At 39.1% G+C, this 16,225-nt stretch overlaps 2 protein-coding genes across 2 annotated transcripts; both read right to left on the bottom strand.

The window, feature by feature from the left end:
- Nucleotides 1–1,002: 1,002 nt before the first annotated feature.
- On the bottom strand, nucleotides 1,003–9,349 carry LOC104938588 (uncharacterized). The gene is made up of 9 exons (XM_027282777.1): nucleotides 5,681–9,349; nucleotides 5,469–5,583; nucleotides 5,249–5,351; nucleotides 4,941–5,028; nucleotides 4,672–4,820; nucleotides 4,249–4,456; nucleotides 3,744–3,831; nucleotides 3,514–3,592; nucleotides 1,003–2,938 (listed from the first exon to the last, which is right to left on the bottom strand). The coding sequence occupies exons 1-9, from the start codon at nucleotides 5,778–5,780 to the stop codon at nucleotides 1,940–1,942; spliced, it is 1,929 nt and encodes a 642-aa protein (XP_027138578.1). The 5' UTR covers nucleotides 5,781–9,349; the 3' UTR covers nucleotides 1,003–1,939.
- Nucleotides 9,350–10,208: 859 nt separating this feature from the next.
- Nucleotides 10,209–15,820, bottom strand: LOC104925443 (3-mercaptopyruvate sulfurtransferase). Its single transcript, XM_010739071.3, has 2 exons — nucleotides 15,068–15,820; nucleotides 10,209–11,164 (listed from the first exon to the last, which is right to left on the bottom strand). Exons 1-2 carry the CDS (start codon nucleotides 15,645–15,647, stop codon nucleotides 10,866–10,868), a joined length of 879 nt encoding a protein of 292 aa, XP_010737373.1. The 5' UTR covers nucleotides 15,648–15,820; the 3' UTR covers nucleotides 10,209–10,865.
- Between the last annotated feature and the right edge of the window lie 405 nt (nucleotides 15,821–16,225).

Raw genomic sequence — 16,225 nt, 5'->3', positions numbered from 1 at the left:
TCTGGTCTAAAGTTCCAAAGAAAGGAAAGAAGGAACAAAAAAAAAACACTGTGTGGTTGGTGTGGTTTACTGGCGGTGTTATCTGAGTGAGCTATCCAGGTTTCAAGAACAAGTGTGAAACATCCGGGTGGAAATCCCTTTTAGGGTTTTCAGCTAACTTTATTATCAACACATCCATTTTTTCAGGACATACAGAGAATTGAAATATTGTTTCCCTCATATCTGTGGTGATAATAAGCAATAGACATGAAATATTAAATATGCATGTGTAAATATATATGTGTGAAGAGATAAAGTGGGGCTAAATTTAACAAAAATAAAAAGATGTAAACAGTTTAAATGTAGATGGCATACATATTCACACCTACGGGCTAAAGGTCCAGTGGACAGTGGACCTCATGTTCAGCACACTCACCATTTAGTGCCAGGATGAGACAGCTACTCCACCAGGCTGAGGTGACGAGTTTGGACGACTCCATTTCGTGTTACTTTGTGCTCTCAGAAATGTCTGTTACTGAACAAAAGGTGTCCTAAAAAGAAAAGGGGAAGATGATGACTCAGATTAAGTGTGACTGTTTCTTATTTTAACAAGTAACTTGTGTTGGTTTCCTTACAACAACGAACCCAAAGTATGGTAATTTTCCCTTGGTTTATGTGTTTCTAAATATAATTCTAAATATGACTGCTCATGGCATTATACTACGCTACGTCAAGGGTGGATGTTATCAGCAACTACAATGTTCGATAGATGGACTACAAAAAAGTCTGACATATTTCTCTTGGTGCTTTCTTACCATGTTGTTTCATGCAGGATATATAAACCCGGACAAGCTGGGGGAAGATGTGACTTCATCATCAAGGTCTGCATTGAAATAAAAATAAAAAAAAGACTATTTGAAACCTGTTGCGAAATTAAAACAGTGTTTGTCACATTGAGAATGGTTGCTCTCGCTCACCCTACTGTCATATGAGCATATTGGTAGGAGAAGGCCATCACACCAGTGTTCATGTTTATATGCAAGTTTATTGAGTATAGCACTTTTCACAGAACAAGGTCACAAAGTGCAAAGAGCAACAACAGAACATAAAGACAATATACAGCATTATACAAAATAAAGGCCAGTTTAAATAAATAGGTTTTGAGCTGCTTTTTAAAATAACGGAGTGATGAGAGTTGTTCTTCTCTTCTTCACCTTCACTTCTCATGAAACATCATACATTTTTAGTTATCACATCATTTCAAAACAGGAAAACAAAATACATAAATTCATTTTTAAAAAAGTCCTTTTGAAAATGTATTCTATTTAATACAATAAAAGATAACAGTATTCAAAATAACAGCCAATCCTTACATTGACTTTTCACGTGTGACTGATGCCATTACACCGTAACAGTTTTTGACCAAAAGGTGGTGCTAGAAACAAATGTTTCGATCAGTGCATTGTTTACATGTCCGATTGCAACACAGGAAAACACACATGAGCCACGAGCAAGGGGCGATTTTCCAAAGCTTAAGCTCTAAGCTTAAATACCAACAACTTCCAAATGTGAAATGTGAGAGAAGACAAATTACATTTTACATAGCTTTCAACATGAGATCGATTATTTCTACAGTCAGTGATGACTGTACACAGGTGAACAATATCTACATTCTACTTACAGATTAGTAACATGGACACTTTGCCTTTCTGTGTCTAAATATCTGCATGCATCCATATGAAAGAGGTAAAAAAATGTCTGATCAACAGTATATTTAGTCAACTGTATTACTGTCAACAGTGCAATCTCATTGCCTCAATAAAAAAGTTGAACATTATGTCATATGACGTTACACAACAAAGAAAAGCAATAACAGACTCTAGCTGTCGGGCTGTTATGGATCCTGCACATACCGTACAGGTTTTACTGCAAGGTCTATTCAAGTGCTTTATGTCTGCTTTTAGCTCTGATCCTGTCTTACTGGCATGTATCCATCACCAGAGGGCTCCACTGACTTGGTAGTTGACATAAGAGCAATCCTCTCCAGTATATGACTTGGCAGAGGTGCCAGAGCTGAATTTAAACTGGTCCCAGAAAAGTCCAAAGGCAGTGGTGTGGATGAGAGCAAGAAACTACTGGAAGAAGGTGGAGGAAACAGGAGACTAGTGGATTCTGTGGACTTATCAACGTCCTCCAGGCTCTCCTCCTGACTAACCTGCTCTTCACTCCCACTACTAATGCATGAATCCAGGCTAGGGAGCTCAGAGCTGTCGTCCTCCAGCTTCTGGACTCGTTCATAATCTGAACAAACCTGAATGGACCCTTTGTCAAAACTACCTCTATTGCCTCCAAAAAACTTCTGAAAAAATACTTCTTTTCCATTCCTTCCCTCCGACTCCTCCTTGCCTTCAGGACCACCATCATCATGGCAATCGGTCACATTGATGCTATCTGGCTCCAGGCTTTCTTGACTGACCTCTTCACCACTGCACATGCCTGAATCTAGACTTTGGAGCCTGAAACGTTCGACCTGGGGCTTTTCAACCTTCTCATAGTCTGAAATTACTGGCAAAGGCTCACTGTTGTTGCTGCCATTAGAAAGCAACTGGAGGAGCTCAACTTCTTTCCCTCTTACTTCAACCATATGCTGTTCTGCAGTTTTATCTTCAGCTTGGCTACCAACTGGTCCATAGGGTGTATCAGCACCACAAGGTTCCAGGTTCCCTGCAGTGAGTGAGGAGATAGGAGGAGGTGGAGGAGACAGCTCAGAGTTACTGGGGTCAGTGTCGGTGTTGGTCGACTCATAGTTGCTTTCACTTCTCATCTTCTCTAGCAGTGCTGCCTCCATCCCCCTGGGTGTTACAGCACCTGCAGTGGTGGTTACGTCCACAGAGACGATATCCACCGGTTTCAAGAAAGAATGAAAGGATTCTGTGGTGAAGTAAGGACTCAACCAGTTCTGGAGAAGAAAAGGTAAAAGGGAACAAGTTTAAGTTTCTGTTGCTATAGTGACAGGTTTAATCTTGTGATCAAAAAGGTAATAGGTCCTTTGACTAATGAGTCATGTTTTTCTGTCTGGTTTCACATCCTACATGCATTGTACATCCTACTGTTTTGTGTCATGTGGTCCTCAGCCTTCTTAGTATGCGTTTTTATCTTTACAGCTACACTAATCAATGTTTTTTATGTTAAATGAGAAAGTCAAACATCTAGCAGCTAAAGAGCCAGATACTTTGGAGTTAGTGGATACAACAGAATTAAAAGAAGAGTGTATTATTGGACTTGCGGTGAATGAGACACAACTCCATACAAGTGATAATGGTGTATTGTGTCTACTTTAAGTGTAACTAAAATATTCACCATAGTAATGTTCTGATTTTGTAAAATAATGTTTTTACACAGTATGAAACATTTTTCAAGGAAGCAAATATTGCAAAACTGAAAACAATTAAAGCCTGTGTTCTTATTAGGATTAGCAGCGCACCCTGATTTAGACAACTTTTAAACAAAAGAAAAGGTATTCAATAAACTCACCTGGAAATTTACATCCCGCAAAAAAGACTTTTCAGGATTCGGTATAGGTGGACCTCTGATTCTCTTTACTACGTAAATCCTAAAAGATAAAATAACATAATCTTAAAGAAAAAATATAGGGGGGAAAACGTACACCTCTGGAGCAAAAAACATCAGAATTTAATATATTCTTGCGTCACAAATGATAAAAATGTCTTGGAAAAGTAGTTGGTGTGATTGTGTCTGCTTACCAGGTCGTTTTGTTGGTCTTAAAGAGTGTAAGGAACAAGGCAAATGCTACCACGCATCCAACAGTGACCATAACACCCTGAGCATCATCTGCCAAACACAGGACAGAGCATGTCACATTAGTTATAAGATGCTGTATTTAAACCACTATATCCACAATCTCGCCTTTTTGATTATCCTACAGTGATTGTTATGTTTAATCAACAAAATCATACAGAGAACTTCCAGTCCACATTAGTTTAGACTGAGAATTCGACCTATTTGCCCAAATTATACTGTAGCATCAGGTATGGCCTGTTCTTTACTGATAACACAGAATACATAAAACTGTAAAAAATAAACTGACTGATGAATAATAGCAACAAAGTGATTAAGCAGATTTCCTTTCAATGTTTTGTATCCAAGTTTCCCTCCCAGGAATACAAGTCATTCATAAGATCTTGCTTTCCACTCACTGTATTTGTTAAACTAAACCAATTAGCTTTGTTCATATTTTGCCACCTTTACCTGATGGTGGTGGTGTTGGTTTTACTTTTCCAATGGGTGACACCCATGATGCAGTGCGGCTCCAGTCACTCCAGGTTGACACATATACAGCGCCCTGGGCGGTCTTCACTCGAACGCGTGCCTCATACATCTCGTTTTGTATCAGCAGATCTTCGTCTAGCGTTGCTCTGCAGCTCTGGTCACATTGCATTTCTTTTTTGTTTTTATCCTGACAAGAAAGAAACAAATGTGTGGATGTTTAATAAACTGATTTTCATGTCTGTACGTTTACTTTTACTTGGATTTCTTACAACTATAAGACATGAATTATTTCTACAAATCATTTAATATTCACTCTCAAGACTTCTTCAACACTTAGCCATATCTAACATACATACTCATTTATCATTCACATACTGACATAGACACAAAATATATACACACACTCCATTGCTGATCCTTTTGTTTCCACTGCAGTTGGGAGCGGAAAAGTGAAATTCTCGTCTCGCCAACTTGAGGGACCCAAGAAACGGTGGTCAAGTTAGAAACGGTGGTAAAGTTGACATCTGGTTTGGACGGAGGATTCAGCTTTACTGTAACATAACACACACACACACACACACACACACACACACACACACATAGTTTTAGATCATCATGAGTAGCACACAAGGAAAGTCACATAGAGGTGATATATTTCTCATTGTACTCACTGTGACAAACTGGCTTGTAGGAAAATCTTGAACTTTGATTCATACTGTCACAGTTCAGATCAATCCTCATCACATGGGAGGACAGAAACTAAGAATATTTTTAAGAAAAGGATTTTGCTCTTAGAAAACAACAATGAACAATAGACAGCACTTTAAGGTTAGGTTATTCAAGGGTGTTAAATACTCAAAGGACAGTTAATATTTGGGGGACTACACTTCCACTACCATACTCTTTTTTCTTTTTTGACAAGCATTATGAGTTTTTTTGTTTTTTTTTGTCACACTTCTGTCACACTTCTCAGACTCACAATCAAATAGGACTTGAAGACCATGGTGCACTTCTTGAGCTTTGGTCTGGAGACGTCAACAGGCTTCAGTGTACAGGAACTCTTGTACCTATACTTAGATGTACTGTTAAAAAAAAAAAAGTGTTTCAAGTATGTTTTGCTATCATTTGGGTACATAGTAACTGCATTTCCTCTCAGGATGTATCTGCTCAGTTTTTATTTTCGTAAATGCCAGACTTACCTGTCCTTTTCACCGTGAATTGTGCACAGACTGTCTGCATGCTCAGACTCATATGTGCAAGTGATGGTATTATTGTAGTCATTGTAGCAGATGAGATCTGTGTGAAATAATGGAGCTGAGATAAAATGAAAAGCTTTTGTTAGTCTTGTATAGCTTTGAAATCAATTATGTTTGAAAATGTAAGAATTTATGTCGAGTTATCAAAAACTCACATCCATCTGAGCGGCTGGGGCATTCCTGTGTGTTGATGGTGCAGACAAGAGTCAGAACGAGGAGAAGAAACAGAAGAGAGGGTTTCTTATTTCTCTCCATTTAACATGTCTCATGCTGGATGACTCAAAGAGGTGGAGGACTGATGGATTGTTCTTGCTTCACCTTCATCTCATCCTGTACAGATAAAAAGATACAACTGCTAACACATGGCAGAGGGATGACAGAGATTGTATGTTGCTCAGCTTTATTTTGTGGTGTTCCCATCCATCCATTTTTTATAACTGCTCAGCCTTATCGGGGGGGCACAGCCTTTTCCTCGGGGGTACAGCCTGGACTGGTCTTATAAAGTCAGATTTGTCAGAGTTTATTTTTGTATACACAGCCAAATGCTCTGACCAGAAATACACAAAGAAAAACTAAAAGAGAAATGTGTCATGTGTCAATATGACATTGCTTAGACTGTTTTTGTCCTGTTAAAGTGGTGTTATGTGTGTTAGTATGTATCTGCGATTAAAGTTCCTCTTTAAGCCACACTCTTTATGCCACAGTCAGACACATTTCCTGATCAGCAGCTGATCATTTGAAAGGCCTCAGTGGGGAAGAAGCACTTTGAATCAAACTCACCACACAACATCAACTCTGTCTAGTCTTAGTCTAGTCTTTGTCAGCCACTATCTACTCTGCAGTCTACCTCTTTCTAACCTCTTTCACCAAGATAAGTCTTCATTTATGTCGTCTTCTTCTGACATTTGGACTTCCCCTAACCTGCTCCAACTGAAATGAAAGAGCTGACACTATCTCTTTCCTGTTTTTTTTTTTTTTTTTGCTCTCTCTGTTTCACATAGACAAAGCACAGAAAAAAACACAAACTACACACAGATAAAAGATGCAAAAATAACCACTTCCTAACCCCCTTCTCTTCCAAGAAAGCTACTGCTGTTTCCAAAAAGACCTAGAAAAACTCATTCACTACTCGATAAGTATACTCTTCCTTTCTTGTCGTATACTGATACTGGTGCAAAAACTACTAAGGTCACAGCTTCTAATAACTGTCATCACCAGGCAGAAAATAAGTCTCATCCTAGCACTTGCATTATTACTGACTATTGAGGTGACTAGTTTCACGGAACATACAAACATTTCCACTAATTCAAATAATTTCTTTATTAAACAACACTTCTTTGTGTTTAAGAACATGTATAACAATGACGAAATGTAGCTGGAGGCTCCTCCTGAAGTTATTGGTACCACAGTCAGACGAAGCCTGCAGGATCGCCTGTTTGCATCAGAAACAGAGAACACTTATGTGGGATGAACCCGACATATTGATGTCTGAAAACATCTGTAGTTGAGATTGTCCTAATGACAGATTATGTTGTCACTATACTTCACCTGCTTTCAAGAGTTTTGTTGGCTGGACCCATTTAACGCAGTTGTTTGCTTTGGTTATGAAGCTATAACTGAAAGAGTGTGGGAGTGTGATGGTGGGAGAAATGAACATGACTGGCAACAGCAGCATGTAGCATGTAGGAGGAATGACTGAAACAGCAGCAGCAGCAGCAGCAACATGACTGATCAAGTGTGTGGGCTTGTCAAGTTATCTATTCAACATGTACTGGATTGATTGCCACAGATGTTGGCAAACAGCTTGATGGCTTGTCAGACTTCACTGAAATACCCTTACACATGTCTCACTCTCAGAGAAAAGTTTGACTTGTAAATGTTCTCAGAAAGGTCTTGTTCCCTGTCATCCTGACATATGCTGTCGTCGTCATTACCACACACTCAAACCATCACCACACACAACAAAACCATAATCAGCCAACATCACACTCTTAATCTATCATCAGAAGCATCCACTCTATCATGATAATTCTGCTTGAGCACGATTTCCTGTCACAGACACATTCATGACAGAAAAGGATGCCAAAAAATCGCTCTTGAACTTACCTGTCCAGTATCTCTCTGTGGTGTTCCCTTGCCTGGATGTTACTGTCATCGTGTTTATTCAAAATGATCGAGTGAGAGTCTCAGACTAAGGCGAAGTTAACACTACTCTATCTGGTCTAAAATTCTAAAGTGACGTACTGGAAAGAAAAAAAAAACACTGTGTGGTTGGTGTGGTTTCACTGACGGGTGAGCCATCCAAGTTTCAAGAACTTGGTGTGTGTGTGTGTGTGTGTGTGTGTGTGTGTGTGTGTGTGTGTGTGTGTGTGTGTGTGTGCTTTGACTTTCCGTTCCTTTTTTAATTCTGCTCATTACATTTATCACTTCAGTTTCAGGCAGAGTAGAAACTCTGAAGTTCCGGTTAAGTGTTGCCTCTTAAATATGCCATTGTGTTACTGTCCTGATCCCTTAATCACATGCCTCTCTACTCTCTCTAGAGTTACATGGGAAGTTTGATACCACTTAAATGTAGGGAGAATGTGAAGCTACAACCAGCAGATGATTAGTTACAACCTGGCTCTGTCCAAAGGTAAAACTATCCGCCTAAATTGACACTTTTCGACATATCTGGTTTATTTAATCCATTTTATAGCAAGGTATGTGCAGGACTGCACATGGCCAGTGGCTGTGGTAATTCCTTCACTCCATGTTGCTTGTGGAGCTATCCTTTAGTTTTATATCGGATAGATATTCCACTTGCTGCTTGCATAAAGAAGTTGAACTTCACAAGGCCAGGGAAAGTCCGACAGATGGATGCAGGAAGTATCAATCACACACATGGGGAAACTAACCTTTGTACTAAAACTGTAACTTCAGAGGAAACCAACTTGAATTGTCTAACTCCGCCTCATATTAACCTCAAGTTTGGAATGTATATTTGCACAGAAGCAGGACTGTGGACTCTCACATTATGGTGCTGGGAAGGGAACCTGGCCAGTATGAAGAGAGGAAGAAGAAGAGGCTTCCAGTGGCCAATAGACTGCACATATGGGCATGTAAATGTTGTGTCCGTTTAAAGCACTTAAGCATATTATAAATTCAGTGATTAACTTTCAATAGTTAAGCCAAGGTCAGGCTCAGGTGCAAGTTAAACATTTTATTCAACAGATGATGCTGCTTTAATATTAAAACTATTAAAAGTGCCCCAAAGGCCATATGTATGGCATTAGATTTGTTTTACTTTGGAGCTGCCAACTGGTAGTATGAAGACAGATGGCATTGCAAACTGCAAAGCAAAATATTGTAAACCAAAATTTTGAAGTTACATATCAAAACCATCAGTGGTCCTTCACAGTCAAGACATGTCATTAGTCATCTGTTAGTCCTTTCAGCTACAAGGTGCCCATCCTGTCACACTTCCTGTCACTCTTCGGGCCACAGATCACTTAACTTCAACTTTTTGTAAACCAACATATGCAAATTAAACTTGTGTTCTGGCAACCGTGTCTCTCACATCTCTGTGTGCAGTGACACACTTTTTATATTTCACTTGACACCCATTCTGATCCCTTGTTTGTAGTCCAATAGTCTACACGTATACCACGATTCATAGTCACATAAGCTTTGGTTTGGCATCGTTTCTGAACAGAAGTAACAAACCTTAAAAGAGATTTATGAGACACTGAAACTGTACTGTTTCACTAAATGAAAAACTGTCTGATGTTTTGCTGCCCTCATGTGGAAACATTTTGTTTTTTGTTTATTTGTATCAGTTCATTAAAACATTTTGTTGTTGATATACCTTCATATATTGATTAACATGTTACTGAATTGTCTGAAAATCTTGAAACCAGACAAAATTCAGTGATATATATATTAAAAAATCAATTGTTTTAGATCATTCAAAACTCATTTAGGAAAAAGACAATAACAAAAATAAAATAGAGTCATTTTTGGAGTGTATTTTCCCTGCAGGTCAATCTATCTCCAGCACAGTGCCAGTGGACCTCATGTTCAAAGCGAGATAACAGAAGTAATTACTTTATCATATCAACACACTCACCAGTTAGGGCCAGGATGAGACGGCTACTCCCTCAAGATGAGCCAACAGAGCTAAAGAGTTTAGTTGACTTCTTTTTGTGTTATAGTTACTTTGTGCTCGAGCTCTCAGAAATGACTGTTACTGAACAAGTGGCCTTTAAAAGAAAAGCGAAAGTTCATGCCTAAGATTCACTTCTTTTTAATTCTAGGTCACGCCTCAAGTGTGTTGTTGCTCAATGCAATGCTAATATTTGTATAATTTAAAAAGTGACACTGTTTTAAGAAAGGAGGTAAATTGAAAGTAAAAAGTGTCAAACTAACCCTAAAAAACAAACTACCATTTAAAAAGCAACAAAGTATAGCTGTAAGTCTATTTTATTTCATGCATTTATTGGACTCAAATTATTATATTTTATTTTGAAAGGGGAACAAACACTTGAGTTGTGTGTGTTCATTTTACAGGTCTGAAGCCCAACGGTCAAACTCAAAGCACAGTGCTTTTATCAAGCTTCACAGTCCTCCAAATATACATACGTTCATATATTTCATGAGGAGTGGGTGTACATGAGATTTATGAGATTAAAACACCTCTCAAATCACTGTAATTCAAAGTGCAGCTCTGTTTTATTCCATCAACAGCGTTGTAGCTGTAAACAAACAATTTCCAGTTTCAAAAGTCAAGTTTAGTGTTGCGTATTGCTGGCTTTTTAGTCAACTCATCTCTGAATGTGTTGTGAATGAAAGAAATGTCCCTTAGTGGTGTATGTTCTGCATTGTTTGTTTTTGTTTTTTCATTTTAAAGGAACAGATTCACATTTAAGGAAATTTTCTTATTAGCTTATTTGCTGATTAAATCAGTACTACTCTCAGACGTGTACAGCATGTGGTTAGCTTAGCTGGGTGCATGGGGAAACAGTAAGCCTGGCACAGCCACATCTTTTTTACATTTCTTTTTGAACATGAAATAGACATGTAAACATGCAATCACTATTTAAAAATCAATATATTATAAAAGTACAAGATGGCTGATATTTTCTTTATGCTTTAGAGTTATTTAAACACGAAAGACGCATCTTTTCATCGGACTCTCACCAAGAAAGTAAATAAGAAGTATAAGCAAAAAGTATTTCCCAAAATGTCAAAATATTCCTTTAAACTTCAGCACACAAAAACAAGCAAACATTATCCTTATTTTCTTATCTTCCAGTACCAGTCTGATCCAGTTTCAACCCATCAGCCACATTTTGTGTGAACCAATCACCAGTGCTTCCCTCGTCCTTCAGATATGACATGCTCGGGCACGGCGCGGGTGTACCACTCCGACCAACTGCCGTCATACACCGACACTCCTGGGTTACCACATTCATGGGCCGCCAGCGCCACGTGACATGCAGTCACGGCCGAGCCACACAAGACACAAATAGGGCAACTGAGGTCCACGCCAGCCCGGGCAAACAGAGCCTGGAGTTGCTCCTTGGGTAGGAAGTGACCAGACTGGGACAAGAAGGAGTGGAAGGGTATGCTGATGGAGCCGGGGATGTGGCCTGGCTCTGTGTCTGTCAATCAGAAAGAGGGAACAGCAGTGAGTTATGTGTAGACGAGGGTTTTTTTGATATCATTCAGACCACTTAACATGTGCTCTTAATTAATCAGCAACTTAGGTGACAACTTAAAAATCCAGTGAAATAAAATTTTAAAAAAAAGACACTGCAGCACATAGGATTATGAAGATGCTCACAATATTCAGGATTTGTTGAGACTCTGAGACGTACTGATTCAACTTAAAGTCAATTTTAAGGCGATAGTTTGTGACGTTGTTAAATCTAATAATTGATTTTTTGAGTTTTCACTTTTGTGTGGCGCCACAAAAAGCTGCACGACATTGACACATTGTCACCTTAAAAGGTTGATATGTGCTAACATAATTTAAATATTACATTCATTTGGAGTTGAGCTTGAATATAAGTCAAACATTGAATTTACTTCTGGTTCAACAACTCTTCGCTCTGCAGTGTTCACCAGCTACAGTCACTAACTTTGTCTGCCTGATGCTTGCTGCCTGTCAGCTGGTGTACAGTGGTTTCATCAGACTTTTTTTTTTTTCCTAAAAATAATTGCAGCTGGAGGTTGACAAAGTCGACAATAGCAGTGAGACAGAGCCAAAATTGAACTCTAAATGTTCAAACCAGGAGACCGAAACCATTAGCAGGACACTAAAATGCTCCATAAAGATGAATAGAAATACAGAGTTGGATAATAATTTACTGAGGGTTTATTATGTGCCAGAAATAGAATCACTTTTATTGGCCAGGTACTGTATGTGTACCCATAAGAAGAATTTTACTCCGGTTACACGTTGCCCTTATTGATAAAGATATCACATTTATTTCTATATCACAGAGATATAGACACAGCTAAAAACTTGTAAACATAAACATCACAAAGTGCTATGTACAATACTATAATGCAATGGTTATGTATGAGATAATGTACGAGCAATGATATTTACAAATTATTAAAGAACAAAAACTGTAAACATTATCATGGTAACTGTTGCTGTCATGTTACATGCAACAAAAACCAACAGACAGACTGATGATGTCATGAAATCACATGACAGCCACTGGATGATCTGATCAATAAATAAATAGTGTCCGATCAGTAAGGCATAACTTGATTAATGCTATCAATAAGGCTTTGGATTCATTGTTCAGTCAAGGCATTATGTCGTAGTAGGAAACACACTGAATGATGGCTGAGTTCGAGTAAGCTGCTTTGGTTTTAGGCTCCTCATTGTTCATACTGGCTCACCGTCACACTGTCAGGGCTTACTGGGACACTTGAACAGAACAGAACCATTGTAACTGTTGGTAACATGCTTCTTCGACCACCTAAGTGCCTGGTGCTACAAAAAGCTAGGTCCATTTGCAGCCAGCATCCCAACACAGCCAGTGTTACAGAATTGGTTTGCTCCCCATGATTTCTCCCTGCATTGCCTCTGATCTGTCACAAACTCGTGATGTAAACACAAATTGCAGCTGTGAACACTGCATGGATCAGACAGACTACAGAGGTCAGAGGGCACAAAAGTTACATCACTGCAGCTGCGACCTGCTATAAACTGCTCAGCAATATTTTAACAGGTGGAAAGGGATAAGACTTTGGAAAGTTAGCAGAACATCAATGTGATTACAAAACCATTTCTATAAAAAAAAACTCTTTATATAAATAAGATTCCCAAAGGTTAGACAGTGTTGTTGATGTATTCCTCTGTCAACTTGGAGACTGTACGTTACATAAGGTATGTAAGGTGAATCATTGTTTGAACAATATTTAGTCGAGTTTTGGTATCAATTCCAAAAATATTGGTTGTTCAGTACTTCACTTGAAACTATTTAAGCCTTTTTGCATTTAACAATAACAGACAAACTTCCAACAGTACAAGAACTTTATCTAAACAGAATACCATCATACAATATATTTTGAATGTGCAGTTCAAAATGTTTGAATGTACACATTCAAACTCTACAAAGTTTGAATGTACAGTTTAAGGTTGTTTAATGCTATGGCCAAATTTCAGTTGATACCAAAAGAGTGCTGATACCGAGCCTTAAATGTGAGGATTAACTGTACTAAACATCGACAAAGTAATAAATGTAGGGGGATTCAATCTGCAAAATCAGGAACTTGATTTGGTAAAAAATAGTAATGCTAGTCCCTCTTGTACTTCCCTAAACTATACATGGCATAGATCTCTTCTAAAAGGCAAGTTTGCCTTAGGTTAAAGTTCACTGCTGAGACATGCTTTTACAAATGGAGTTTCACCTGTACATGGGCGCTCTTATAGCACATCAAAGCTTTTTCTCAGCGTGTAGTACGCATGCAGACACGTGTGTGTGTGTGTGTGTGTGTGGAGTGAGAAGTGTATGGAATAAGATAAGGCACGTACCGGTATCTTTTCACTATATACAGACTGCTAACTGCAAAGATCGACTTCAGGGTGGACAATATCTAAATTCTAGACCATTCACTCTCCCTGCTACTGCTTCTGCTGTGAGTGTGTGTGTGTGAGAGAGAGTGTGTATGGGTCAGAGACTGCAGATAAAATGCATGGTTATGTGAGCATTATCTATCTACTGACTCTCCTTATGTGATTTAGGCCTGCCTGCCTGCCTGCCTGTGTGTTTGTCCAGAGTAAACTCTACAAAAAGCCTACGTACAAAGAGGTCTTGGACTCAGTGGACCGTAATGGTTTTTTTCACCGCATGCGCTGAGCCCACAGTGTGTCAACTTGTTGATATAATCTGTTTTTCGTTAATCGCATGGAATATCAGGCAAGAAAATGGATAAAGAAAGTGTGTTTATTTCAGTTTACTGTCACAGAGTGGCACTTTCTTTGGTTTCTAATGATAGTAACATTGAAACTTAAGACACATTTAAAGCAACATTATGTAAATCTTCCAACATAAAATAACAGATTTTAAATAATTGGGATGCCTCACTGCCTTGTAATCAGGTGACGTTGGCAAACAGCCACTAATTTAAGTTGTAAAACACACAAGTTTTCATGCACTACAGACATAATTCATTGCATTGAACATCGATGTTTTTATGTGATTGTTATATGCGATTATGCATACATCTGCCACAGTATGACATTCTCCTGATACGACCCTAATTTGAATTGTTTTTCAGGTTTGTCTAGCTCATGAGCTGGGAGTCCACTTGTTTTTCTCAGAGGTAGCATCTCTGGGTTTCTGACTAATATATTACTAATATGTTGCAGTAAAAAGAAAAAAGAAAAACAACTGTACTCACTTTACTTACTTTTGACTCAGTATGGCTGTTGTCACATAACTATGTATATGAGCTGACTTTGGTGTGATGTTCTGAGTAAGTCAAACCACAAACTAGGTCAGAATGAAATGTCATGCTCAAACAAACTCTTTCCCAACACTTGAGGGAAGTAAACCTAATTTCTTAGGTCATCTGAGGCCCCTTACTTATCAAGTAAAGTCCGTAAAAAAAAATCTTGTATTTTACACTGACATTCTCTGTTTGGCTGTCTTTTTAAACCTTAGAACATATTTTGATTCTTAGATCTATAAGATCTCTGAAAATTCAGATGTTGAATTTATGTGCTGTGGTTTTCTTCATTAAAAAAAGACTATGATCTCTTCAGGACCCCAAAACTACATCTCAGTTATGGATGTTAAATTATTTAGGTAGTATATGCATATATTGCCTCCTGTTAGTCAAAGCTAAAGGTCACCTTTCACCTTTTTTCAGTTTCTGTTCTTCGGAAATTTGTGTCGTGTACAACGAAAAGCCAGAGTCTTGTGGTTGTATATGAGAACACACTCTGACCACTTTGTTTCAAACGAAACCACGTATCAGTGTCACGTATGATGATGATGATGATGATGATGATGATGATGACACAGTTACAGACTACTCACTGTCTCTGGGTTCAGGGTCCACTCCTTTGAACCTGCCTGCGGGCCTTGCGTCCACCACCTGGAACTTTTTGGAGTCCAGGTTATCCAGGATATCCTCATAAGTCCTTATCCAGGTGCGGTTTAGGGACGCCTTAAACTCGGTCGGCGTTGGTCTGACGTACTTGTCACTGATCGGTCGACCCTCCAGCTCCCAGTTCCTGAGCCCCCCGTTGAGCAATGAGACCGCGCTGTGCCCAAACACCCGGAACATCCACCACACACGGGGCGCAGAGAACGCACCGAACTCGCTGGCGTCGTACAGCACGACGTGCGTGTCGCTCTCTATACCCAAATTTCCCACATAATCTGCAAAAATCTCCTCTGATGGCAGCATGTGATCCAGAGGAGAGGTTTTATCACAACACTGGTCTATGTCAAAAAAAGCTGCGCCCGGGATGTGCCTCTTCTTAAACTCGCTCTTGGCGTTGCGTCGCAGTTTGGGCAAATACCAAGACGTGTCCAAGATGCGCATTTTCCCCTGGGCCTTCACGGCCTCTGCAAGCCATTTAGAGGTGAGCAGAGCTCTCGCTTGAAGCGCCATGGTTAATTACACCTGAGGCTACAGAGTTTTACTGTACTTCAACTGGATGGACCTGATCCTGTGCCAAAGGTTGAGGGTAGAGAGAGAGCAGGGGCGTTGATGGTGGAGAGGGAGAGAGCGAGACCAACAACTAACACGCCCCCAGCCTACTGTGCAGCAGCTGGGAGTGAATGGAGGCAGGGCATGAAAATACAAATATTATCCTCGAAATATAATGTAGTATTTTATGGAGCAGGTGTGAGTAATGTGAAAGTTTTAGGTTATTTTAATATAAAATGCACTGGGCATGTGCAATATTTCCAATGTAATGATTTAGACTCTGCAGTGCCATCATCATTACTTATAGTTACCTGCTCCATAAAATACTATTATTATATTTCGAGGATAATATTTGTATTTTCATGCCCTGCTACCTGATTGATTTTAACTGCACATAAATCATGTGCTGATATTTTTTGCCCTTCATCTTGCAGGCTGCAATCAACTTTTCCATATTTTTATTCTTGTGTACAGGTTTATTCGCTTCGTCTGTTATGCGCATTGTGTTTTTTTTTTTCATGTTGATTTAATTTGCTCAT

This window comes from Larimichthys crocea, chromosome X, assembly GCF_000972845.2.
Source record: "Larimichthys crocea isolate SSNF chromosome X, L_crocea_2.0, whole genome shotgun sequence".
Lineage (NCBI taxonomy): Eukaryota > Metazoa > Chordata > Actinopteri > Sciaenidae > Larimichthys > Larimichthys crocea.
Note: the sequence above shows the minus strand (reverse complement) of the source record. Positions and strands in the feature narration are given on the sequence as shown.